This window comes from Acartia tonsa, chromosome 6, assembly GCF_053477335.1.
Source record: "Acartia tonsa isolate MP-2025a chromosome 6, ASM5347733v1, whole genome shotgun sequence".
NCBI classification, from domain to species: domain Eukaryota; kingdom Metazoa; phylum Arthropoda; class Copepoda; order Calanoida; family Acartiidae; genus Acartia; species Acartia tonsa.
This window is the reverse complement of record NC_137265.1, coordinates 18,206,815-18,234,414: the sequence shown is the minus strand read 5'-3', so window position 1 is coordinate 18,234,414 and position 27,600 is coordinate 18,206,815. Positions and strand designations below refer to the sequence as shown.

General features: G+C 32.4%; 1 protein-coding gene across 3 annotated transcripts; it reads right to left on the bottom strand.

Annotated features, from left to right (window-relative positions):
- Positions 1-424: 424 nt before the first annotated feature.
- On the bottom strand, positions 425-27,397 carry LOC145323174 (uncharacterized). 3 transcript variants are annotated; one of them, XM_080165571.1, is made up of 21 exons: positions 27,174-27,397; positions 21,553-21,696; positions 16,005-16,114; positions 14,580-14,666; positions 14,157-14,289; positions 13,443-13,519; positions 12,779-12,901; positions 12,038-12,125; positions 11,109-11,223; positions 10,396-10,509; positions 9,927-10,049; positions 8,632-8,694; positions 8,195-8,275; positions 7,687-7,797; positions 6,703-6,777; positions 5,465-5,579; positions 4,942-5,050; positions 4,200-4,330; positions 3,671-3,899; positions 2,084-3,456; positions 425-1,635 (listed from the first exon to the last, which is right to left on the bottom strand). In XM_080165571.1, exons 1-21 carry the CDS (start codon positions 27,262-27,264, stop codon positions 1,585-1,587), a joined length of 3,543 nt encoding a protein of 1,180 aa, XP_080021697.1. In that variant the 5' UTR covers positions 27,265-27,397; the 3' UTR covers positions 425-1,584. The 3 variants fall into 3 exon arrangements, with proteins under 3 accessions (XP_080021697.1, XP_080021698.1, XP_080021699.1); XM_080165572.1 differs by lacking the exon at positions 6,703-6,777; XM_080165573.1 differs by lacking the exon at positions 21,553-21,696.
- Between the last annotated feature and the right edge of the window lie 203 nt (positions 27,398-27,600).

The window sequence follows — 27,600 nt, the reverse complement described above, 5'->3', positions numbered from 1 at the left end:
GGATAATGTTTATGGACATACTTACATTTTAGGACTTGATTATAGAGTTGCTTCGCTTAGAATATTATACTTTGTTGTCCCAGAAATCAAAATACCAAAAACCAGACCAATCGGTAACAAGATCACATAAAACTTTGTTGTTAAAAAAGTAGAAAAATAAACATGTTTAAAATGGACGTATGGACATTCTTGTAATGATTATAGAGTTGCTACGCTTTCTAAATCGTACCTAACTACTATAGGAATCACCATGCAAAGTTTGAAATCGATAGGATAATGCCTAAATTAACGAAAAAAAGCTATCTGTCTCGGACGGACGGACTGACCGACCCTAATTATAGAAAAGCTTCGCTTTTAAAAATACTTGCAGTACAGACAAAATGTTACTTTCTATTAAAACGATTAATAGTGAGATTAAAACAAATTTTAGTGTGATATGTTTATTTTCTATAATTTCATCCAGGGTTTTATTTAAATACAAAATTTGTCAAATAATTTACAAAAATTTTCGCTCGTGTTTTATGTCTTGTTTTAATTTTAAATAAAATTTACTATAGACCATATTTTTAAAATTTTCAAAATATGATAAAGTTTTAAAAAGTAATCGAAGTTTAATTGCTAATTTATATAGAGGCAAAGTTTATATAAAAGAATTATAATAAAAAATATTTTTTCTTAAGATTATAAATTTGATTGATTACTAGAATTTCTAAATATCTATCTCTATATATTTATTTAGTAAAGATATCAAAAACCTTATGAAAAGTTGGCTTATCCTAAAATTTACATAAATCTTGAACTATACTTGTATAATTTTATAAGGGGGGAAGGGGTTTCTGACACATTTGACTAAACCTGGTATATACGCTTTATCTTTGACTGAGAGGATTGGTTATTAGAAATAAAATCATTCTTATATGATGAATTTCCCCAAGTTTTAAGATTTTTTGGATAGGCCTCCAGGTTCCGGAGCTCCAGGCCTCCAGGTGGTCTCTGGACAGGTAAAAATTAATTTTTTTAAGAGTTAGAGGCCAGCTTATGAAACAAAATATGCATGTTTTTTTCTTTAAATATGTGAATAACATTCAAAAAGATGCATATTTTGTTTTATGCGTTGACTTCTAACTCTTCAAAAAAATTTTTTTTTTATTTTTACCTGTACAGAGGCCAACTGGAGGCCTATCCAAAAAAATCTTAAAACTTGGGAAAATTCATCATATAAGAATGATTTTATCTTAAAAAACCTATCCTCTTAGTCCAAAGATAAAGCCTATATACCAGGTTTACGCAAATGTGTCAGAACTGGAAGGGAGTTCTCTAATAAGTTATATTTTACAGCCAACAAAATATAAATATTTTTCCCGTATCGCTGCGTAACCGATTAATATCCGGTGGATTCGAACTGGTTATCAGCAATACTGAAAAATGATGTCTAAGATTAAACTTATAATTATACATTTTATATCCGCGAAAAACTATTTATAATACGATGCGAGAAATATCTATTATTGAATACAATATTAAAAAACAAATGTAACAATTGATAATAAAAAATACTAACAACTATTTATGTATTATTTAAAATCATTTAACAAAGCCTCCTTTGATTAGAAGTCCATCTATTATTTCATCGTCCTAAAAATAAAAAAAAAGTATTAATTAATATGGTGGTGAAGTAAAAAAAAATCACTGAAGCAGCTTCACAAAATAGGTTTAACATTTAAGGGAAACTTTTATGTTATTTTGTCAGGGGGATTTAAGATCTAAAATAAAAAGATTTGTATAAATTAAAAGTTTTTCTAACATAATACAAAATATAAAAAACCTACCTTTTCAGGTTTTCTATGTGAATTTATTTGTGACTCTTGAAAAAAATTGTATCATGGAAAGAAAACGAAGTATTTTTACGGTAGCTTTTGAGTTAGGTATGTTAATGATTGCCCCACTTGGTTAGGAAATTGGTCCCGCAGGATTAGAGCTCCCGCCCACAAAGGTTAGAAGCAGGAGAAAAAAACAAAAATACGACGAAACCCACAACCTCCTTTTTTTCAATGATCCAAAAATTAGATAATTTAAAATGTACCTGATCTTCATCTATAATGAAATACAGAATAATACTCCAGAGAGCTGTGAAGTGAATATACAACTTTCCATCCGGGGTTGAGTTAGCCACCAGCAGGATCAATATCAGGACCACAGAGTACGTGTAGGTCAGCACAACCCAGGTAGGAATGTTCTTGGGGAACAGCTCCACAAGTGGGTCTGGCTTGTAGTCACGTGCTGGTGGCCGTTTGCGCGGCTGGACAGCTGCCTGTTGAATAGGAACTGTGGGCAGGACGGCGGGAGTGTCATTTTGGTTAGCATCTAATGCCATTACTGGCGCTGTCTTTTTGGGTGGCAGTTGTTGGTTGGGTGGGGAGGGTTCAGCTGGTTTTCTTGCTGGTGGTTGGGGTATATTAGGTTGAATTGCGGCAGGGGCCTCCTGGATGACTTCTGGTGGCATATTATTGAAATCTGTTACGTCTTGTTTGTTGTTGACAAACTTAAGGTCCAGGTCAAGAGAGGCCATATTTTTGTTTGACAAGCTGGCACGCAGGCTTGTCAAGTCTAACTTGCCAATGCTCTGCCCGTATTCTCCAATCTGCGAACGGGAGTCATGTAGTGAAGATCCCGGCCTGAAGTCTAGCTGGGATCCTGTCCGTGAGCCCTGGCCGCTGCTGCTGGCCATATTCATGTTCTGGAAGTTCATCTGTGAGCTGGTGCGTGATCCCATGCGTGAACTGACACGTGATCCGGGCCGTGACAGGCTGCGCTTGCGCACTTCTACAATGATATCCTCGTACCTGTCGCTGCCCACACTGGGTTCCCTGTTGATGGGCTGGCGGCCGCGATGTCCACCAGGTGTAGATTTAGGGGCAGGGGAGGCTTTGGGTGGTGAGGCGCTTTGTAGCTTCTTAGGAGGGAGTTCTTCCAGAGGTGGGGCTTCTTCAGCCGCAGGTTCTGGAGATTCAAACTTGTATGTTGACAAATCTGGACCTTGTTTGTATTTAAATGGATCTGGCGTGATCTGGCCTGACGCGTCAGCCTGTTGTGGTGGCATCTGTGGAATATCTAGTGTAAGAGCTGGCTGCTGTTTAGCTGCGGCTGCAGGAGCACGTTTAACTGGACGGCCACGGGCAGACATTGGAAGCATTGGCTCCAGATCATCTTCAGGCATCCTATGTGGGACAGGGGCAGGAGGCAAAGGTTTTTGTGCATAAAACTGGTCTGTCTGTTTGGCCAGAATTTCTGTCTGCCTGGCCATGGCCTCCACCTGGCTGGCGAAATCTGATTCTGGAGCCGCCTCGATGACGGATACAACAGATTCTGCCTGGGAGCCGACAGAAAATGATTTTCTAGATCTGTTTTCAATTTCTGTTGGCGCGTCCATGCTATACAAACTTTCTCTGCTGCGACCTACACATAATTAATTGTAGCTTTTTAACACATCATAATTTCAATATAATTTAAACTACAATATTTTTAATTGTTTAGGTTGTCATTTTGAAGGGAGCTTAAAGTGTATCCTCTTTTAAAAAAACAGCAGGATGTCCGTCTGTCTGTAAGTCGGTTTTTGATCAAACAATTACGACACTAAACTCCCCTCCCTTCCTGACAACTAAAAATTTACCTGGGGATTCATCAGCCAACTGTTTAGCCTCTTCGATCATCTGCTTCAGATTCATCTCAAAGTTGGCCAGCTGTTCTCTCTTCTCCAGGGGAATAATGGAAGCCAAACTCTCAGTGCTTGCCCCAATACTTTCTAGAATATTCTCAATGCTACCACCAGTCTCTATGGACAGGGCACGGATCTCGTTGTAGAATTCTCTGGCTGCTGCATCAAGATCTGGGATCTCCTCCTAAATTGTACAAATATTAGTTGTTTTAAATTTTTGTAACAGGATGTCTTTCTGCCTGTTGCTACTAGAGAATATCGCTTACCATTGAAAAGAAATTTTAATGGCATTGACAGGTTATTACACATGATAAAACCATTTTTTCTTTCCTTGTCTTATACCTACTCAAGGGCTAGCAAGATTAAATATTCAAAAATTTTTTTCAAGCATTTGTGATAGTTGTTTGAAAATGAAATTAACATTTTATTATAACAAATAAATCAAATTATTCTAAAAAGACGGGACAACAATCTTATTCTGTACCTGAGACTCTCTGGAATCAATACTCATAGACTTTGCTGTGAGTTCAGCGTACAGCTTCCTGGCCTTCTGGAGGTCACTGCTCTCAGATCCATCCTCCAGGTCCACGCTGGCCATGGAAGGCAGACCATCACCTAGAATTGTATATTTGATTGAGTGTTTTGACAAATAAAAAAATTTGCAAGATAGACCAATTAATATTCTCTACATTTTTCAAAACAAAATTGACAACAAAGGAAGGTACTTTTTTGTTTGATTATTTATCACTTTAGGTCAGGTTATATCATTTCATATTGGGTAGCCCTGCAGGGTTAGATACCCCAGGAATGGGCCCTGAAGGTTAGGAGCCCCCCCCCCCCTTGTAAATGTAAATAAAGGAGGGGGTTTCAGTGCTCGACAGGCACTTAGTGGGACAGCCTGGTAATTTTTTGAAGGTGTAACATACGCACAGACGAACTTGTTGCTGAGAAAGATTTAGTCAGCAAGAAAAATTTAAATCATGAATGGAACAGCGGAAAGTGTCATGTGTGACGTCATAAAAATACGTCTATTATACATATCATTTTTAGGTGTTTCCTTTTCATTTCTCCTCTCATTCTTACTTTTTAAGCGGATTTTTATGGCGTCACACAGGACACTTTCCGCTGTGCCCCATCATGAATTGAATTCCCATTATAAAAGAGATTTACAATATAATAATAATAAGCACAAGACCAATAATTTTATAATGATAGTTTTAACTTACTCTCTACACTTGAAATTCTTCTGGTTAATTTCTTAACTCTGAGCAAATCTTTGAGCATCTCTGAACCTTCTCTCAGGGCCTCCTCCGTTGATTCGTTGGATGTCCAGGCCTACAAATGTTAGTATATTTAGTAGGGGTATTAATGGATAAGATAATGGATGATATATTTATTTAAATCCCCAATAATGATAAATAAATCACCCTTTTGCAGATAAATTTCTTTGAAAAGTACTTTTTTTGAACAAATCAATAAAGTTTTATAAAAAGTACCCAATGTATTAAACCAAATAATAAGATAATTTTTTAATATAAACTTTGGTTACCAGATTTTGTCCTTCCTCCTTGATTTATCAATTCTTCATATATAAATTCTATATAGTGTAATATTGCCTTAATTAGCTAAAATTAAATATTTGGATAAATGTTAATTAAAATCTCCAAAAAAGAAGATCATCATATGTCTAATATCTTTTTTGACTTACTAATCGTTAATGGCAAAAAATAACTTTAAAAAATATTGCACCTCTTTAGTAATGGAAAGGGATGGTATGTTATTTTGTTTGTGAACATTCCTCTCAGGTGACCAGGCCTCGGAGGGGCTGGACCATCCCTCCTCCTGGGACTGAGAACCTATAGACCTAAAGCAAATATTTTATATTAACAAACTCATCTTTTGATTAAATATATGTTTAAATCTGTTTTTGATGTCCTTAGTGTTAAGATATAGTTTTAAAAATGTCTTTTATTTTTAATTTTATATGGTTAGGTTTTATTTTTTCGAAAAGTATACCGATAGGAACTTATAACCTAACTCAAGAGCATTTTTAAATGAGAAAACTGGTGCTAAAGTTAAGTTTCAAAAATAATTTCATAAATCTAAATCAAATAATTAATTCAAAAATAACCTATAGATCAAATAAATCAATCTATCAAGTTAAATTTAGTGTTAATTAGAGGTAGTTAAGCAAGAAGCAAAGCATGTTGTTATTTAGTATATAGGGCATTCATGGGCGTGCTACTAAGTTCGGTGTAAATATTTCTTTCATATACCCCACTTTTGCGAACCCGCTTTTATTGTCTAAAAATTACGTCATACAATACAAATTACCAATGATAGGCCAGTATACATTTTACCATTAATCAATACAAATGTACACTAGCCTTTAATTGGTAATTTGTATTGTATGACGTAATTTTTCTTATATGCACTGTTAGCTGCTTTCTCTTTTGCACGCCCTTGGATTAGAATATTATTATTATTTCAAGACATGCAAAAAATCAATCATTATTAATAAAGTTTTTTAATTGTTTATTTTTTTAGTTTCCTAAAATTACCAAATACTATGTTCAATATTCAGACATCTACCTACAGCTAGCTACAAAAACAAATAGTTTTATTTTTAATCTTTGAGTGGTTTTGTCTTTTTTATCACCCCAATTTATGAAAAAACCTGCTAAATTTATTAATGGTTAGATTTGTACAATAGAATAGTGCTAAATTTATAAACTGTTTATTGTTTTGTAATACAAAACTTGTGTTATATTAAAAATTCAATCATCAATTTCTATTTGTCTTGAAATATCATTTTCCATTGACATAAAGAAAAATGTAAAATCTTAAAATGCCTAAATTTAGGATTTCCTAAGAAATTATAAGATTTGGACCACTATTCATTAAAATTTTATTAAATAATAATTGTACAAATTCAACCAATAAAAAAGTAGTTAAATTTGATGTTTAAAAAAAAACAACCCCCGTACATTTCTTTCCAAGTCTTCCTTCTTGGTGATGCAGGGATATCCTCTGATATTCTGATGGAGGGTGGTGACAACATCCTGAGCACAAACAATCATCCAGCTTTCAGTGAATACAAGCTTATTATCAAATTTTCCAAATTAGAGTTTGCAAAATTTGTACTGCTTGTTTTTTTATACTTTTTGTACTACATTTAATAGCTTTTTTCCAAAGGGGTTGAAAAAGCATAAATTCTATGATAGGCCATTAAATGCACTTCTTAGAGTGGCTTTTCCCAATTGTAACTTTTTTTTGTAGAAAAAATCATTTGAGTTTAGTTATTTTCTAGAAAAAAAACTAGTACAACTAACAAGCTGTGCAAAATTCGAACACTTTTGATACCTGTTACAAACATTAATTTACACACATGCTTGGAATATAAACAAGCTTTGCCAAAAATAGGTCTTGTGTTGAAAAAAAGTAAGGATAGATACTTGAAAAAAAAAAGTATCCCCATTTAAAACACCAAAAAGTATCCATCCATCTAATATGAAAAGGGTTTTGGGCGGTAGTCAAAAGGAATGATGGTAAAAATCTGCTAAAATGGTAAAAAAATCTTCCAAAACTGGCATGAATTTGACTATATAAAAACTGAGGTGTATGCATATTGCAGGGAAAAAAGTATTAAAACTCAAAAGTAATTTAAAATACTTATTTAATGGTACTACATTTTTCCATCTCATTTGTTGTGATTGTTTTTTTTCTCAGTATTATATTAGGAATACATCAATTTCATGCAGACAAGTATAAAAAAGACCTTACTTGCAAAAAAGAATTTGTTTATTTATAAAATTCAAATAGCAATGATACTTTACACTGAATCTTAATGTTTCTTAACCTAAACTTATAAAATCAATTTTGGCTTATAATGAGTCAACTAATAAAAAAAAGACATCTAGCCAAAAAAATCCTAAGAACATAAGAGCAGTCAACTTTCTTTGAAATTATACCTGGCAGGTTCCTGCTGTGTCTGGTTGGCTCCGCCCACATCAAAAGAGTCTGACTCTTCACTCTCCTCAGATATTCCGTACGCATTCTCTGCTTTTATACGGAATTTATACCTGGATAGTAAAAAATTTTAGATTAAGCTTTGTTTTATAAACCCAAAGTTTTATAAACGCGTTCTCTCATTTGTTGTCTTAAATACTTTAGATAGTAAATACTAATTGGTTGATAATAACGTGCGGTGGCAAAACTCTAAAACATCTGATCTTAATTTTTAATAATTGGGGATGTACATAAATTTATCGCCCATTGTCTTATCTGATTTCTGGAAAATGTATATATAGAGTTAAGCCTACAACTCTTTATTCTACAGACATTAAAATTTCACCAATAAATGTAGGGCATTATAAATTGTCTTTGTTCATCGCATTTAAAAAAAACAAATATATTAAATGTAAGGGTTGGTTGTCTGTTCGCTATTATAAGTAAATGAAAAAATATACATTCTATTACCTGGAACCTGGAATAAGATCTTCAATGGAGACCTGACAATCTTTGGTCGTCTTCGCTTTTAGCCAGACATCCCACACATCTCTATAAGTTTTTTTAAAAGTTTTACTATGAAACAATTCTGTAAATCTTTTTGAACAATATTCAAAGCACGAGTTAAATTGTCTTAAGCAAAAAAATTGCTGAACTAATGTGTTTTAACCTTTTGAGAACCATACACTAGTTTATTAATATTTTTTATATTAAAGAACTCAAAACAGAAAAGCACAATTGCATCCGATAGTATTGAAGCTGTATGTAAGGATAAGCTCATAATAGAATGAAAGGAAAAAGAAAAAATTGTAAATATCCTTATGACCCTCTTCCTCAATACATGTCATTGAAGAATTACAGACTAGAACGACCACATGAAGAGTAGCTTCGCTATCAAATAACCGTACCTGAAATACTCCACAATATAGAACTTGACATCAGCACCACCATCGTCCTGCGGGGCTTCCCATCTAAATATTATAACATATGTATTTATACTAACTTTACGCTGTAGGGTTTTGTACTATAAGTCTAACAGAGCTAGGATTAACCTTTAATATTTTACTAAACACAGAAACAAAATTGAGTTTTTAACAATGATTTATGTAAATCAATAGATTAATCAAGGCTTTTTTTCAGCCCCCTCCTGCATATTTCCAGACAAAGTCATATCAAACGTGAATAAGTTTGATCTGGTGGTACTCAAGTTTATGGGGAAAGAAATAGACAAAAACTGGATAGGAATATCATTCTCATTTAAACGAAAACTCATTTTTATGCTAAAATGTGGTTTAATTTTGGTTTTTAAATTTCATTTATTTCCCTGGTATCATTTTTCTTTCTTTAAGTAATTAATAAAAATTCTTAAATCTTCCCAAAAAAAATTAAAAATCTTCTAAAAATGATACCAGGGATATAAATGATGATACCGGGGAAATAAATGAATATTTACATCCACTATTTAAGGGGTCGTTTATATGGGAATGGGGTATTAACATAAACAAACCTTGCTTTGTTCAATCTATTGCTTATGTCTTAACCATTACAATATATATTTTTTTTTTCTGTGACGCGTAACAAAATCAATTACTGAACCCCCAAGAGTTGATTTTGCGGAACCCCATTGATTTTTTTACGCCTTTAAAAATACGTTTAGACTTTGCCAAAAAATTGTATAAGGATTTATGAAATTTAGCCGTTATGTTTGCTATTTTCTCTCGAATTAAAATTTTTTTGCGAAGGGTAATTGCAGAATATTTCAGAGTCAATTATTGTTTTGTCAATATGAAATTAGTTGTTTATTCGGGAATATTTTCTTTCGTGAATAAATGATGACCTATCGGTCCATCATTTATTCCCTCGGGTAAGAAATATTCATTCCTAAACAAAAAACTGGACAGGAATATCATTCTCATTTAAACAAAAATTCATTTTTATGCTAGTAAAATGTGGTTTAATTTTGGTTTTTAAATTTCATTTATATCCAAGGTATAATCATTTTTCTTTCTTTTAGTAATTAATAAAAATTCTAAAATCTTCCAAAAAAAATTAAAAATCTTTTAAAAATGATACCCGGGATATAAATGATGATACCGGGGAAATAAATGAATATTTACATCCACTATTTAAGGGGTTGTTTATATGGGAATGATATTTCCTTCTCAGGAGAAGAATTCTACATTTAGTAGCTGAATATGTTTACCTGAGTACACATGTAGTTCCCGAGATATCAATGACAACAGGTTTACCGACAGGAGATGGTGGAGCTGTAACCGTCACCAGGATGGAGGAACTGTCCTCGCCATTCTCGTTCTGGGCTAACACTCTAGATGAAAAAATTTCTATTAATCGGGGCAAAAAAAATAAATATGGTAGCATTATTTTTCTTGGATATATATACAATATAATATTTTTTCACGTATTCATTCGAAACCGGTGTATTAGAACCGGTTCTCATCAATACGAAAAAACTATGTCTAGCATATTTTTATATCCAGTTTTCTACGAATATAAAAATGTACAATCATAAGATTAAAACGAGTTTTTTAGCCCGTGCTGTCGGCATCTCTGTGCTAAAAAAACTGGTTTTTATCCTATAACTGTACATTTTATATCCGCGGAAAGCTGTTTATAATACGATGCGAGAAATAACTATTTAGAAATTGTTGTACCTAAACTCTCCACAGTGCCACCGCTTAGCAGCTCCAATCCTCAAGCTTGTCAGTGTTTCTGTATTCTCAATCATTACATCATCGCTCGGACAGATAGGCTCGTCGTCGAAAAACCTAAACAAAATATAAAATTTAATTAAAAAAAACATAGATGCCAGTAAAAGAAGATATTGTAATATATCTTATATGTAAAAAATGAATCATATAACATAAAGTATTTAGTAATTGCGGTCCATTTTATGTTAATGATGACTTTTGACTGTCTAAAAAGTTTGATGATACATTTGTTTCGTGTAAATTGTGCGATCGTTAAATGTCATTTTAAAGTCAAGCTGCATGAAATTAACTGAACGTTGTTTTAAGAGCAGTAATTTAAATTTAAAGATAGAAAACAATGATTTTTGTCACATAATATTTATTGTATTATCAAAATTTATCTAAAAACTGAGGGATCTTATTGAGACAATGGGCGAAAAAAATAATTATAATCAAATTATCCAAAATTGGCAAACCCAGGTTATAAAAGTACCAAGCCATGAAAAAAATAATAATTATCTGATTATGGAATTTGGAACAAATCAAGTATTACCCAAAATGTTTGAGCTAACGAATTAGATTATGTGGTTTGAAAATTTTGGGTACCAGTGTAATTTACAGTCCAATATCGCTCCCTCAACAAAGATACTTTTTTGCAAAACTAATGTATAATTTACCAAGTAATTCTGGGTGGTGGCTTAGCAACAAGAGGAATTTTAAGTCGGATAACCTCATCCTGTCGGAAGATAACACCCTCGTTGTAATTCTCGGGAATCTCAAGCCGTGGTGCAGCTAAAAAAAACATATCAATATATTTTTTGAATGGGGAAATTTTGTTGATTTTTTTGTTGCAATATAAAGAATAAACGGGTATAGTCCCTTTTGTGGCAACGCACCTTGAGGTAAGATTCATCGTATTTTTCACAGCAGCTTTTCTCCTATTTATAGCCCCTGCGTTGGGCTCTAACCCTGCGGGGCCAATTGCCTAACCCTGTGGGTCAATCACCTAACTCAAAATAACCTAGCCTAACCTAAAATAACATATAAAATACCATTTTAAAATACGACTAATCGCCCCTTAAGGGGCGTAGCCACGAAAGAAAATATTCCCGAATAAACAACTAATTTCATATTGACAAAACAATAATTGACTCTGAAATATTCTGCAATTACCCTTCGCAAAAAAATTTTAATTCGAGAGAAAATAGCAAACATAACGGCTAAATTTCATAAATCCTTATACAATTTTTTGGCAAAGTCTAAACGTATTTTTAAAGGCGTAAAAAAATCAATGGGGTTCCGCAAAATCAACTCTTGGGGGTTCAGTAATTGATTTTGTTACGCGTCACAGAAAAAAAAAATATATATTGTAATGGTTAAGACATAAGCAATAGATTGAACAAAGCAAGGTTTGTTTATGTTAAATCGTAAATAAAAGAGCAGGTAGATTTTTTCATTATAATAAATATATGCTTTTAAAATGATTTCTGACAATTCATCTTTTTTATTAGCATCCATATAATACTATTCTATTCGTTTTCTAGGCATCTCTTAATATTTTTGTTCTTCGCTAACTATGGATGTTGTCATCCTTGTTTATTTGTACCTTCGACTATAAGCTGACCCACACTAGTGGCTCTACCAAGAATATTTGTTGCTACACACTTTATATTTCCTGTATCTGACATCCGTACCTAGATAATTACAGATATATTCATGTATAGGAATGAGATACAACTATAAGCTGACCCACACTAGTGGCTCTACCAAGAATATTTGTTGCTACACACTTTATATTTCCTGAATCTGACATCCGTACCTAGATAATTATATTGTAGAAATTTTTTATGCATTAAATGGTGAATTGTTTTCTCCAAGCATATTTGTTGGATAAATGATTCAATATTGAATGAAAGATCAACATTCTGATTATTACTCAAGTCAAACCCTGTGTAAAAGGTTGCCATATTCAAATAACATAAATACTGAAAACTTATATCTATTTCACAAATACTTTGTTATCTTATCTTTTCATAAACTGAAGCAAATAATCATAGATAGACTAACGATTTTATTTTTTTTATAATTCTTATCTTAAATAAATCTTATGATATACAGTAGTAGGAGTTTTTGTTTGAAGATAAAGATCTCAGAAATCCCTGGTCCAAATTGGATGCATGTTATAGATAAGCTTTAAAAATATCTATTGGTCGTTTTGAGCTATTTCTTTACTTTTCCAGCCCTTACCAAGAAGCTAGGGATGAATCAACTAGTTGATCTGTAAAGAAACAATAAAAAATATAATATACTAGTTGATCAATATGGATGACAGGTCAAAGTTTCTCACCTCCCTGACAATGACAGTACCACCGTCCTCCTCCTCCCTGATGTCCAACCTCTCGCTGCTGAACACCTCCATGTCGTCCTTGAACCATTGCAGGGTTGGCTTCGGGGTACCCAACACTTTTACCTAAAGTAGTTTTTAGTAGCGAAGCTACTCTATAATTTGACATGTCCGCCTGTCCGTCCGTATGTATATTTAAAAGATTTTGACAACATTTCCATTATCAAGGAGCATAATTCACTAAAAACCTTCAATGCGGTTGGACTCATTTTTAGCAGGTTTTTGGGAATTTTTATATTTTTCACATTTTCCCCCATATCTTTGGTGTTTATGATCCGATTTTCAAAATTTTTGTAGTCAAGAATATCAAAATTAAATTTCCCTTCGTTTACAGAAAACATCGATGACGTCAGGACTGCCTTCCAATCTTAAAATCTACTTGTACGTATTTTCACCCACGATTTTTTTATGCTTCGCTACTTATGGGTGTTGTCATCCTTGTTTAATTAAATTTTTTTATTATTATATGTAAATAGTTAGTATTGTTTAAATTAAAATTAATTTTAGCTATCATAAGCGGATTTTTTTTATTATTAGTGAAAATTCTTTTTTTTTAGCATACTTATATCATTCCATGTAATAACCGGATTTTTAAAGATAACAATACCTTAAATTCTACTCTTTCATGTTCTAAGGCAATTGTATCATTTAACATCAACACAAAATACGGGGCAATCTGCACACCTAGATACAGAGATAGTTAGAAATATACTTATACATAAGAATAACAACGGATAAAAGTATGGGTATAGTCCCTTTCGTGGCAATGCATCTTAAGGGGCGATTCTTCGTATTTTTCTCAGCAGCTTTTCTCCTATATCTAGCCCCTGCAGAGCCAATTGCCTAACCTTGTAGGGTAATCACCTAACCAAATATAACCTAACCTAACTTAAAATAACCTATAAAAAGCCATTTTAAAAATACGACTAATCGCCCCTTAAGGGTCGTTGCCACGAAAGGGACTATTCACAAAAGTATAGATGAAAACGATAGAAATATAGAAAAATATAAAAATAGATAGCTGGAAAGATAGATGGATGAAAAGATAAACAGAAAAGTATATGGATAGATAGATGGTTATAGATAGATATAAAGTTAGATAGACAAAAAACGGTGGATAGAAAGATATTATGTACGAAAAGATAGATTGAAAGAAAGATAGATAGATAGAAAGATAGATGGATAAAAAGATGGATGGATAGAAAGATAGATGAATGGAAAGATACATAGATATAAATATCAATATAATAAAGGATGTATAGGAATGGAATAGATAGAAAGATATCTAGATGGATAGAAAATAAATAGATTAATAACTTACCTGGAACATCAATGACCACAGGATCACTTGGATCTCCAGGTTCACTGGGACCAGCATCATTGTACGCTATGGCTCGGAACCGGTACATTATACCGTACAGGATGTTGGACAACGTACATCTGGGCTCAAAACCCTGTATAGTTCAAATTTACACTTCATAAAAGTAAATAAATCAAATAAAAAGGGAACATTATTGTATGTGATACTACTACTTTTTAAAACTTGATAAATCTTTATATCATTTGGTTCAAATTAGCAGTATCCAAACTTTTTAATCAATGATTTTAATCTACAGAAGGTGTAACTTTATTTATCATCATAATAGGAATGAGCATCAAATCATGGTCTTATTCCTTAAAATCCCTTGGGGCCAAACCTCGGACAGAATTTAAAACGTGCTTTTTAAAAACAAAGAAAAATTACCTCAATGAATGTGATCTCTAGCCAATGATTTGTTTGGATATCTAACATTTCTATTCTGTATCCAGTAATTGGGTATCCACCATCATCCTAGGGATATTATAAATTATTTGTCTGAATGTCCAATATATCTATTGTGTATAAAGTTATTGGATATCCACCATCATCCTAGGATATTATTATCATTTGTTTGGATATCTAACATCTCTATTCTATATCCAGTAATTGGGTATCCTCCATCACCCTAGGATATTATTATTATTGTCTGGATATCCAATATATCTATTATATATCCAGTTATTGGATATCCACCATCATCCTAGGATATTATCATTATTTGTCTGGATATCTAACATCTCTATTCTGTATCCAGTTATTGGGTATCCACCATCATCATAGGATATTTTTATTATTTGTCTGGATATCCACCATCATCCAAGGATATTATTATTATTGTCTGAATATCCAATAGATCTATTCTGTATTAAGTTATTGGGTATCCACCATCATCATAGGATATTATTATTATTGTCTGGATATCTAACATCTCTATTCTGTATCCAGTAATTTGATATCCACCATCATCCTAGGATATCATTATTATTTGTCTGGATATCTCACATATATCTAATCTATATCCACCATCATCATAGGATATTTTTATTATTTGTCTGAATATCTAAAGTCTCTATTCTGTATCCAGTTATTGGGTATCCACCATCATGCTAGGATATCATTATTATTTGTCTGAATATCCAATATATCTATTCTGTATCCAGTTATTGGATATCCACCATCATCCAAGGATATTATTATTATTGTCTGAATATCCAATAGATCTATTCTGTATTAAGTTATTGGATATCCACCATCATCCTAGGATATTTTTATTATTTGTCTGGATATCTAACATCTCTATTCTATATCCAGTTATTGGGTATCCACCAGCATCCTAGGATATTATTATTGTTGGTCTGGATATCTAACATCTCTATTCTGTATCCAGTATCCACCATCATCCTAGGATATTATTATTATTTGTCTGGATATCTACCATATCTTTTCTATATCCAGTAATTGGATATCCACCATCATCCTAGGATATTATTATTATTTGTCTGGATATCTACCATCTCTTTTCTTTTTATCCAGTAATTGGATATCCACCATCAACCTAGGATATTATTGTATTTATAAATACCCAATATCTCGATTGTATCCAGTTATATCCATGTTGAACCTAAACGATCCTTCAAAATAAGATATCTTAATTAACTTTGTGAGATATCGGCAATAAATTAAGACAAATTGAAATTATGTTGTTTTTTTTATCTTTTATCATACATTTATTTTAAAAAATAGATTTTTATAAAGTAAGCATTACAAACTTGTGCATTAAATATCATATAATATGTATAAAAAGTTTACCTTTGGTATAGCCCAGGTGAGGTTAATTTCATCAGTGACACTATTTTCATCTAGAGGCTCTTCTCTGGCGGACAGCTGGACTATAGGTTTACCTGGAGGCAATGGCACTCCTGAAAATTTTAATATTAACTTAGGTATTTGAAAAAAAGGCATATGTGTTAAACCTTTTCCCAAATTCAAATTTATTATTATGAACTTTATTTTAATGTCGTTGTTAATTGTTATTTTTTTAAAAACTATCAAAAAAATTCTAGTCGTGGATATCTATTGGTTAAAGTAATAAGATGTCTGAATGATTCCAAAGTTTTGTTCAAAAGACTATTAAAACATAGTCTTCCTTTCGTGCTAAGTAATTTGTATGTTTACAGGACATTTCAATGGGGTTAAAATTCAAACTCATTTTGGGGCTCAATAAGAAAAAGCTGAAATGACAATACATTTTTTCTTTAAATTACTTTAATTATAAGTTACACTTACACCCGGACATGACTTAAATTTTTATTACATAGCCATTTTTGTATGGAATTATAAAATAATGATAGCAGTATCCAATCGAAAATAGGTTACAAGTATTACTATATGAAACAATTTATTTTTAACATCTTTAAAATTATTTTTTATTTATGGATGCTGTAACACTTGTTTTTTAATTCTTTGTTGTTTAAAAGAAATAAAAATGAAAACTTTAGCAGGACACATATATTTCTGAACAATGGATATATTTATACTTGGATGTTACACCAGCTTTTCAAGTTTTCTCATAAAGTCAAACTCACAGAAGGCTAAAATAACGATAACCCCCCATGAACCCAATTTATCTCATCCACTCCCCTCCTACTAGATGAATGAACTGACCTATGAGTAGTTCCATGATAGCAGCCAAAATTGACAACAATTTTCCCCCGGTCATAATATCCATGTACATTCAAAATTGGAAAGTCCTGCAAACATAAAGTAAACCTCCAAAATAATATCTTGGCGGTTTCGATCATATTGACAGACGGATTACGAACGAATCTTTTGCTTATATTACGAAGGTAAAGGTAAAGGTTAGGTAAAGATAAGAACAGACTTGTAAGGACAGGGGCCCGCGGGGTTAGATTCCTGGGGAAAAATTGGGGGGTTGAGGGAGGTAAAGAACCATTTTTGATTGAAAGCATTTTTAAAAGCGAAGCTTTTCTATAATTAGGGTCGGTCCGTCCGTCCGTCCGTACGTCCGTCCGTCCGTCCGTACGTCCGTCCGTCCGTCCGTCCGAGATAGATAGCTTTTATTCGTTAATTTAGGCATGTTAGAATTGTCCTATCGATTTCAAACTTTGCATGATGATTCCTGTAGTAGTTGGGTACGATTTAGAAAGCGTAGCAACTCTATAATCATTACTAGAATGTCCGTACGTCCATTTTAAACATGTTGATTTTTTTACTTTTTTAACAACAAATTTTCAAGTGTTCTAATCATCCGTTTGATCTGATTTTTGGTATATTGATTCCTGGAACAACAAAGAACAATATTATAAGCGAAGCAACTCTATAATCAAGTCCAAAAATGTCAGTATGTCCATAAACATTATCCTGCTCTAAGCAGTTTTTCAACAAATTTACTTACAATTTTGCTTCGGCTCTTATACTTTTAAATTCTGATTAAATTCAGATACTATACAAGTGTTAATGTCCGTTTGTCCTACCGTTTCAGTGCTTCGCTTTTATGGATGTTGTCATCCTTGTTACTAGATGTTTTAAAGATATAAAATTCTTTTAAATGCAAAACCTGCAAATGTCAATTAGCAAACTAGAGGTGGAGTTAAACTCATTTTGTCATTTGCCAACTTTTAAAGTATCTATAGTTATAACGTTGTTTAAAGAAAAATTTTTAACAAAAAAGAATAATGCTGCAGTAAAATCATCATGGATAGTGCTAAAAGATGGTGTGTGCATTTCATTAATATTTTTAATGCAGAATTATTCGCAAAATCTTTTATTTCAACACTGGACTTATTAAAATCCCCTTTTCTTCTAATTTTTAACAACTATAGTAGAGACCCTACAACGCTTTCCTATATTTTACTTAACCAAATCTAACAAGGATTATAGATCTGAAGAGTAAAAATTATGAAACTTATAGTGCAAAATACCATGCACTATGATTTGATACTAATAAAGTGTGCATTATTAAAAAGAAAATGTTGTTTTTTACTACAGCATTATAAATTATTTCTTATCAGTTAATGACTCATTATGCAAATATTCAAAGGGCTTGAAGGTGTAACACTGTTTAAAAAATAGAATTTAGTCCAAACATTTGTTTCTAATCCTTTATCCTAATTTATTCAGAAAGCAAATTACCTACCAAACAAAATTTTTCTTTTAATTTTGCAAAAACCTAGAATTTTTTTGTTTAAAGTAAATATCTTTATTTTTGAATCAGCAGCCGTTACAATTCTTTTCTAACATTGAAACTAAACTAATTTTCAATTTGCATTGTTCTCAATGAAGGATCATTCATTGAAAAACAGAAATCTAACATTTACATTTTTTCTTCGAAATTTTTATTTTCGAATTTGGCTGGGTAAAAAAATGAAAAAAAATATTGATTCTTTTTTGAAGTGCAATAGATATATTATTACTTGGATGTTACACCAGATTTTCATGATCTCTACTAAAGTGAAACTCACAGCGGGCGAAAGAATGATACCCCCAAACAACCCCTTTCCCGTCCCTCCTATTTGATGAACGAACTGACCAAGAAATAAGTTACATGCCGGCAACCTAAATTGACGAAATTTTTCCCCTGTCAAAATATCCACGTATAATCTATATCTATTTGAAGTGCAGTAAAATGTGATTTTAATGTGTTTTTGTTGATATGTATGAGTGTGTTTTTAAGCTTCATTAGAGAACAGAAAAATAATATTTTATCTATGTGTTTAGATTCGTAGTTTCTTCACAAAGGATATAGTCAAATCTTATTGACTGTACAAGAAAAAAATGTATTAATATCAGTGATTTAAAGGGATAAGACAATGGCTGTTAAATTGATGTACATTGAAACCCAAAATTACCCCTTCTATAGATTACAATTAGTGGTAGAAACATTTGGACATTCAACTTAATGGAGTCCCCAATGCCAACTAATAAGAATACTTTGTGGACTACTGAAATAAACAGTCCAATGTCCCCTAACTCCCTGATTAATATAATTCTGAGGTAAATATTTTAATTTGATACGATTATTAAGTTTTCTGTCCTGCGTTCCAGGAATTCTTATAAGTTCTTTTTCATGTTCTTGAAATTAATTTTTAAGCTAACAAATGACAGAAACTGAATGGGAGGTAGTATTTGTCTCCCTGTTAGTTAAGTAGTAGAGTGCATTTCAGGATTTAACAGATACATTAAAATACGCAGGAATTCAAAAATATAATTTTTTCACAAGTCAAAATTGATGAACAAAGCTTTGGTATTCCAGTATTTTACTTCGCTAACTGAAATAATTAAATGCATATTTTCGGAAATATAAAACTTTCTTATATCCCTGATAATTTTTACACTCGAAATAAAATTTTACCGAATAAACAAATATGTGGGAAAATTCTAAAACGATTATTTTAAAATGATTAAATACTTCAAATATTAAAATAATACAGCGTCATGAATAATGAAATAAGTAAAGAAATCTTGAAATCTATTTTAATGCAAAGGCCAAATTCAATATCAAGTCCAAACCTTAACCTAACATTTTTTTAAAAAGACAACACTAAAAAACTTACAATTTTATAATTCGGTTTGAAATTTTACAGAGTTTAATCAAAATTAAATGACTATTGAAATTAATTATTACATAAATGTAAAAAATCTACAAGGTTGCTTAATACTTTATATGAAGAATAGACGTTTAAGCATATAAAGTACCTATATAATTATTTTTGTTCTTATTTATCATATTTCAATAAACATATGCACATGTTAGAAAGAATTAATTAAGAGTAGTATCGTCACCAATAAGATGTTTTGTTAGGTAAATATATAACAAAAGTATTCCAAGTATTCCATATATTTAACTTTGTAGTCAAGTATCAGACGAATACGTAAGTATTCCTTAATGTACTGAAAATAAAATCTCTCTTTGGGGGTAACAACAGACACCTACTAATAACAAAGCTACTCTATAATTAGAATTGTCTGTTTGTCCGTACGTTTAGGAGGAATCGTGATTTTCTCGCCTCCTATAAAATATAGAAGGCTGAAATTTCTTGTCAATATTCTTGTCCGTATTCTTATCCAAGATTTGTGCTTCGCTACTTATGGATGGTGTCATCCTTCTTCTAATTAGGTATCATCAGTGGCGTGCATGGGTTTTCGACAAAGATTTTTTGATCATTTGAGAAGTGAAAATGGTAAGGCAGGAAGGTGTTAATATCCCCCTACACCAACCGCACGCCTAGAAATGGAATTAAAGAAATAAAATAACTTTCATTCCACTGCACTGTTTTGTTTGTAGATTTTGAACCATTCAATCAAGGTATAAATAATTGCTCTTAAATGAATTTACAGAAAATACTTTGCGATAAGTTTGCAATATTTCAATAATCTTTTCATCAATATAAATTAGAGACTTAATTTGGGGAGGAATTCATTTCTTTGTTTAAAAGGAGAGTAAAAATATAAATATTGTAATTAATTGGCATATTCCTGAATTTCTGCTAGAAATACAAAGCCAAGCTGTTAGAAAAATGAAAATTAATTAGGTGACTGCTACACAAGCTAAAGGATTACATAATACAACATTTTCTTTCAAACTTCATTTTTTTTTTTTAATTTTTGTGTGTAAAATAAATTGTTAATTTTAAAATAGATAAACAATAAAGATAAGGCGTGTTAAAATTAAAGATGTTTAACTAGGTAATGCACTATTACATGACTTTTATTAGACAATTAGTTTATTTATGCAATGTAGAACCATCTATCTAAAGTAGAATAAAGTATTTTGATAATTGATGAAATATTAAGATTATTATTAAATAAGTGTAATAATGTTTATTTGTGTAATAAATGTATTATATGTTCAGACACAATTATAGTCGAAAATAAATCGAGGCATTTGTCTGCTAATTCCTTTATTTTCTTGATTTGTTTTCCAGTATGGCTTAGAAACCGATTAATATCCGCTGGATTAGATCCGGTTATCAGTCATACTGGAAAATCATTTTTACAATTGTCCACAAAGATTAAAATAAAAATCATTTAATTATTACCAGTTTTGTTAGCCCCAGCTCATCTACAATACAATGCTATCAATGACTATTAATCAACATTATATACATACAACTGGCGGCTATGCCCCTAGCATCTTTCGGCCAAGTATTCGAAGGAGTAGGGAGAAAAATAGCCTAGAACAATTCTAGGATCTATGTTAGGCTTCTGTAAAATTGAGACAACATTCGGTTGAGTAAATCGAAATTTAAATCTACAGACACAAAAAAAACTTACTTAAAAAGGATTTATCATATGTGTATTGGATAATATTATTGGATTATATCAAATAAAAGCGTACCATTCAAATCTGGTATATCCAGTGTGGCTGAATTAGTTGAGGACTGGCGTTGGAGGGGTGGCGGGGTCTCCCCCGGGGTACACAGCATTGCGTAGCTGGGCCGGGCAAACTCTCCTCTAGTCCTGGGTAAGGGTACAGGTGTACCTGCACAGAGTACCACGGATACATTATAGGTTAATCACCAGGGCTCGGCAGCCACATGCGTAAATCCGAAACTTCACCCGTTAATAACTCCATTGAACATAAAGTTTGCTACATAAGGAATAGTTTTGAGGATTTAAATGGTTTTATAAAGTTATAAAAAGTTGAGTTCCATTCGGATTCTACGCCGCTGCCGAGCCCAGTCAATCAAACTTAGAAGCTTTAATTGTAAGCATTTTCCTGTGTTAGGGCAAACAACCTATATTTTAGTATTTTAAGCTGCTTAAAAACGTTACTTTTATTATTCGAATTGCAATCTGTTGTCTGAACAAATCGTGTTAAAAATAATTATTTTTTGTCTAGATTTTTAAACCTAGTTTTTAGGAAATGAACAAAAAAAAACATATTTTCAAATATATAATTGATTTTTTTTTATGGAAGTTACCTAAACTATTTAAAATATAACAATGAAAGGTTTCTAGATAGTAGCTTAAATACTTAATATAAGGATATATTGCCAAAACAAACCTAGAATGTTTTAACATGAAGCTTCTAAGAGTAGAAGGCGTGCATAATAATTAATAAATTATAAATAAAAAAATTTGGCTTTTCTATTAAAAATTTCCTAACTATAAAAAAGTCATGATTTGACAAAACATATGCGACTTAAAGGAAAAATACCACAAAAAAAGTATCAATAAGAAATAGATATTTTTTACATTAAAATATAATTATTAATTGATTTTGCACGCACGTAAGGGTTTATAATATACAATTGGTGGAAGGACAAAAGGGTATAAAAGCACACATACATTATTATATAAGCATAGGATTATATTTAAAGGACAGTTATTGATTTAATGATAATTGTTTTTTTTTTCAATATTATAAGCACTAAATTATATGGTACTTGTTGGAAATACAAAGAGATAATACCTTTCTAGAGATCTAGTAAAAAAAACAAAAATTCTTATTTTGGTGCTTATTATAGTCATATTGGTGTACTGTCCAGTTCCTGGAATCCAGAAGAACTAAGGATGACTGTTACGCAACCTTCTATGTCCAAACACCCAAGGATATTAGGTTAAGTAACATCCAACAGACAAACAACTCTCTGTGATGCACGATCTTTGTCTGAGAGTAATGAATTGGGCCTATTTTGGGCCAAGGTATTCCCCCCTTCTCTAACTATTTATGTCGCGCATCAGACATAGCAGCAGTAGGAATCATTTTTTAAACCTCTTTATTTATGACGCGGGATTTGGACCTATCACCTTCCCGACGACGAGCGGATACGCTACGGGTTGAGCCACGGTCGCGGGTATTATAGTCATATTAGGAAAAGAACAACTGTTATAACCTACGGTAGTCTTTATAGTCAAGCACTTTGCTAAATTCAAAGTGACAAACAAACAAACATCCAACGATTATGCCATCCTATTTATGCCTAGATAGACTAGTAATTATTTCTAATGGCTTTACATTAACAACAACTATTGAATAAAAATTGCTAATTTAAGAAAAATTTTAAAAAGACAGACAAACAACTCATACATTCCTTTACTAAAGCAGTTAGATGTCCAATTACTGCATACATTTACTTTGAGCCAAAAAATGTAAAACTCGATAAAAATTGGCTTAATCGGCACAATAAAGATAACATTTTGGGAGACCATTCTTTTAAAAGTCATAAGGGCCATACATTTAATGAGAAAAGTTCTGATTTGGTATATTTTTCAAAAAGGCCTAACACTACACATTAACAACAATTGATTTACAGGGCGACCACTCCAAAACCAAAAAAATATAGTATTTTTATAGTATATTTTTTTTATCCATATAGTATATATAGTATATTTTTTTCCACTCATATAGTATGATATAGTATCTGACTTTGAATTATTTAGTAATACATAGTATATAAATCATTCAATAATAACTCAAAGCAGAGCTGTTATCAAAGCAATTTCACATATAGGGGGGGGGGGGGAGGGGAAGTTTTGCCACTTTCGCTTAATCTGTGATTATTAGGCTAGGTATTATTGTGAGACTATAGGTTATTTGGGATAAAAGTTTACTTTTGGGTAGTATTTCAAGTATATTTAATCATTTTTGAATAGGTCTCCAGGTTCAGGTGCTGCAGCAGGGGCGTCCAAGCTTTTTATTTTGGGGGGGGTAAAAATTTTTTAGGGGGGGGGTAATTCGTTTTTTTTGGGGGGTAAATACCTACTCCTAAATGGTTGAGGGTGCCTACGGCACCCCCAGGGTAGGGGTAAATTTTAAATGGGGGGGGGTAAAATGAAAAAAAATTTGGTGGTGCCTACGGCACCCCCAAAATCGTTTGGGGGGATAATCGCCCCATTACCCCCCCCCCCCTTGGACGTCTATGTGCTGCAGGCTAGCTGGTTTCTGAACAAGCAAAAAAAAAGGCCTCCAGGTCCACTCTGGACAGGTTATAAATAAAGGGGGGGGGGGGGGGCTTTAATGCAACCATCTCGTAAGGATTACTCATGCAAAATTTAAGATGGAAATTCGAATTCTAAGTGCCATTTGCTCACTGATTACGAGATGGTTGCATTAACCCCCCCCCCCCCCCCTTTAATTTGAAGAGTTAGAGGTCAACTTACAAAGCAGAATATGCATCTTTTTGGATGTTATTAACATTAATGAAGAAAAAATTAAAATCGACCTCCAAGTTCTGGTCATGCAGACCTCCAGGTCTACTCTGGGCAGGTAAAATTCAAATTTCTTGTTTGAAGAGTTAGAGGTCAAATTTAAACAAAGTATGCATCTATTTGGATATTTTTTTTACATATTTGATCAAAAAAATGACATTTAGCCAACAGGTTCAGGTGCTACATAGCCTCAAGTGGGCTCTGGACAGGTAAAAATGAAACTTCTTATTTGAACAGTTAATGGTATATTTCTTTTAAAAATGAGCTTATATTTGGATGTTATTTATATATTTGAAAAAAAAAAAAATTGGACTCTGGACAGGTATAAAATAAATTTTTTTTATTTAGGTAAGAAGTTAGAGGTTAGTTTATTAAACACCATAGGCAAAATCAAAATTTCCTATTTATAGAGTTAAAGGTTAGTTTTTAAAACACCATAAGCATCTTTTTAGACGTTATTTACATAACTGAAGAAAAATATAATTTGCTCTCCAGTTACAGGTGCTGCAGGCCTCCAGAGAAGACTCCAGACCTCAGAGAAGACCTGGAGGCCTACAGGACCTGAACTTGATGGACAATTTTAATTTGTTCTTCAAAAATGTTAAGAACATCCAAATAGATGCATATTCTAGACTCTTAACTCTTCAAATAAGAAATTGGAATATTTTAGCTGTCCTGAGTGAACCTGTTCAAAAACGACATGTCAATTCACTAATAGACTGGAAACCTATATCAGACAGAATAATTAAGGCTAGATTCCAATCAAGGCACTGCAAGTTGACCATTATCCAATGCTATGCCCCAACAAATGACAAAGATGAAGAAGTAAAACAAGAGTTTTATGATCAACTGCAATCAATCAGAAACTCAGTACCCAAACATGACATGTGTCTAGTTCTTGGAGATATGAATGCTAAAGTAGGTACTGACAGGACTGGAGTGGAGAATGCAATGGGACACTTTGGCATAGGTACAAGAAATGAAAATGGAGAACTTTTACTTGAATTCTGTTTAAATAATGATATGGTTGTAGGAGGTACATTATTCCAACACAAAAACATTCACAAATATACCTGGACAACACCTGATGGACAAACAAGAAACATGATTGACCACATTATGATCAATAGAAAATGGGTCAAGTCAATGCAAGACTGTAGGAGCTACAGAGGAGCTGACATATTCAGTGACCATGAACTAGTTGTCAGTAAGATTAAATTAAAGCTGAAGCGTACTGGCCATGATAAAAAGAGTGAGATTGGTAGACAATATGATTCGTCAAGATTAAAGGACCCTGTGATAAAGAATGAATTTGTCTTAAAACTCAGAAATAGATTTCAAGTCTTGGAGGACCTAAATGACGAGACTGAGATTACATGGACTTTAATTAAAGAAAACTTTCAATCTACTGCTAAGGAAATCCTAGGACACAAGAAACCAGAGAAAAAGGACTGGATCTCTGAAGAAACATGGAACAAAATAGAAGAGAGAAAGAAGCTTAAAAACAAAATTCATAATGCTCAACATTTGGCTGACATGAGCAATTTAAGAGCTGAATATACTGCTAAAGACAAAGAAGTCAAAAAGTGCACAAGGAAAGACAAGAGAGATTACATTGACAATCTGGCTGAAAAGGCCCAGAGAGCAGCTGACTTCGGTAACATGAAAACAGTATACAACATAACTAAGCAATTAAGTGGCAAATATAACAAAAAGAGTGGTGAAACTATCAAGGCTAAAGATGGTAAATTACTCACTACAGAAAAAGAAGTTGCTGAAAGGTGGAAATCGCATTTTGAAGAAGTGTTGAACAGACCTGAACCAGAAATTACTGCTGAACCAGAACCAGGACATGAAATAGACATAGATATAAGACCACCAACGGCGACGCAACCGCCGAAAACCGCCGTTTCCCGCCAAAATTTTTTTGCCTTTTCTCGGCTGTTTTCGGCGGTTGCGCCGCCGTTTCTTCACAGTTCCATATTGTACCCCTATAAAGCAACTGCCATGCAAAATCTCAGACCTGTAACTCTTTTTTTAGTTGAGTTCCTTTGACTTTTAGTTTTGGTTTCAAAAAACGTCACTTTCGCCCCCCCCCCCCCCTTTTTTCTTCAAAATTGTTAGTAACATCCAAAAAGGTACATATTCTGTTTTATAAGTAGACCTCTAAATCCTAAAATAAGAAATTTGATTTTTTACCTGTCCAGAGTGAACCTGGAGGCCTATCTTAATTTTTTCTTTGGATAGGTATATCAATAAAATCCAAAAAGGTGCATAGGTATTTTGTTTAATAAATTGATCTCTAACTCTTCAAACAAAATTTTACATATGATATTTTTACCTCTCAAGAAACCACTTTCCAGCCTGCAGCACCTGAACCTGGAGACCTATCCAAAAAATGAATCAATATTAGTGAAGTACTACCCAAAAGTAAACTTTTATCCTAAATAACCTATAGTCTCACATTAATACCTAGCCTAATAATCATGGAGTAAGTGAAAGTGGCAAAACTTCCCCCCCCCCCCCTTAAGTAATTCTATAATGAAAAATAACTGACAATATTCGTTTTTTGTTATATAAATGTAATATTATATAGTATATATAGTAAATTTTATTCAAGTAAAGGTAATAATATATAGTATATATAGTAAATTTTTGTCATATAGTATGATATAGTATCCAAATTCATCCTATATAGTATAAATAGTATGCTGTGGTCGCCCTGGATTTAATCTTAGTATATTAAATTACGAGATCTCAGGAAAAGTATTACTCCATCATTGTGAAGTAATTTAATGAACCTACCGGCCGTCCAATCAGTCCTGGATTTTTTCTCCTCAAACGGATAATGATAGGCCTGTGGCCTTTTTGCCCCCTTCACTTGCTGGTTGCCCATTTTCAAACTGTCTATTGGTTCTCTAGATCACGGCTTCAGCTTTTTATATGTATTTTGTCACTTTTTAAGGAACTTTGTCAGACTATGCACCCATTTTGATATTTTCAATGGTCTCTAAAGAAAATGAATCATAAAGTTTAAATGTATAAAATAGTAAGGTATTTTTGTCTGTCCATTAAGATCTCACTAACTACTGACACATTCAAATTTTCCATTTCATATAGGTACTTGGCATGTATAAGTCTAATCTTTTTCTAGATTCCCTTAGAAACTAGATTTGCAGCTAAAAGTTAAAATAAAAATATTTTATCAAAACATTTTATATATTTCAAATTT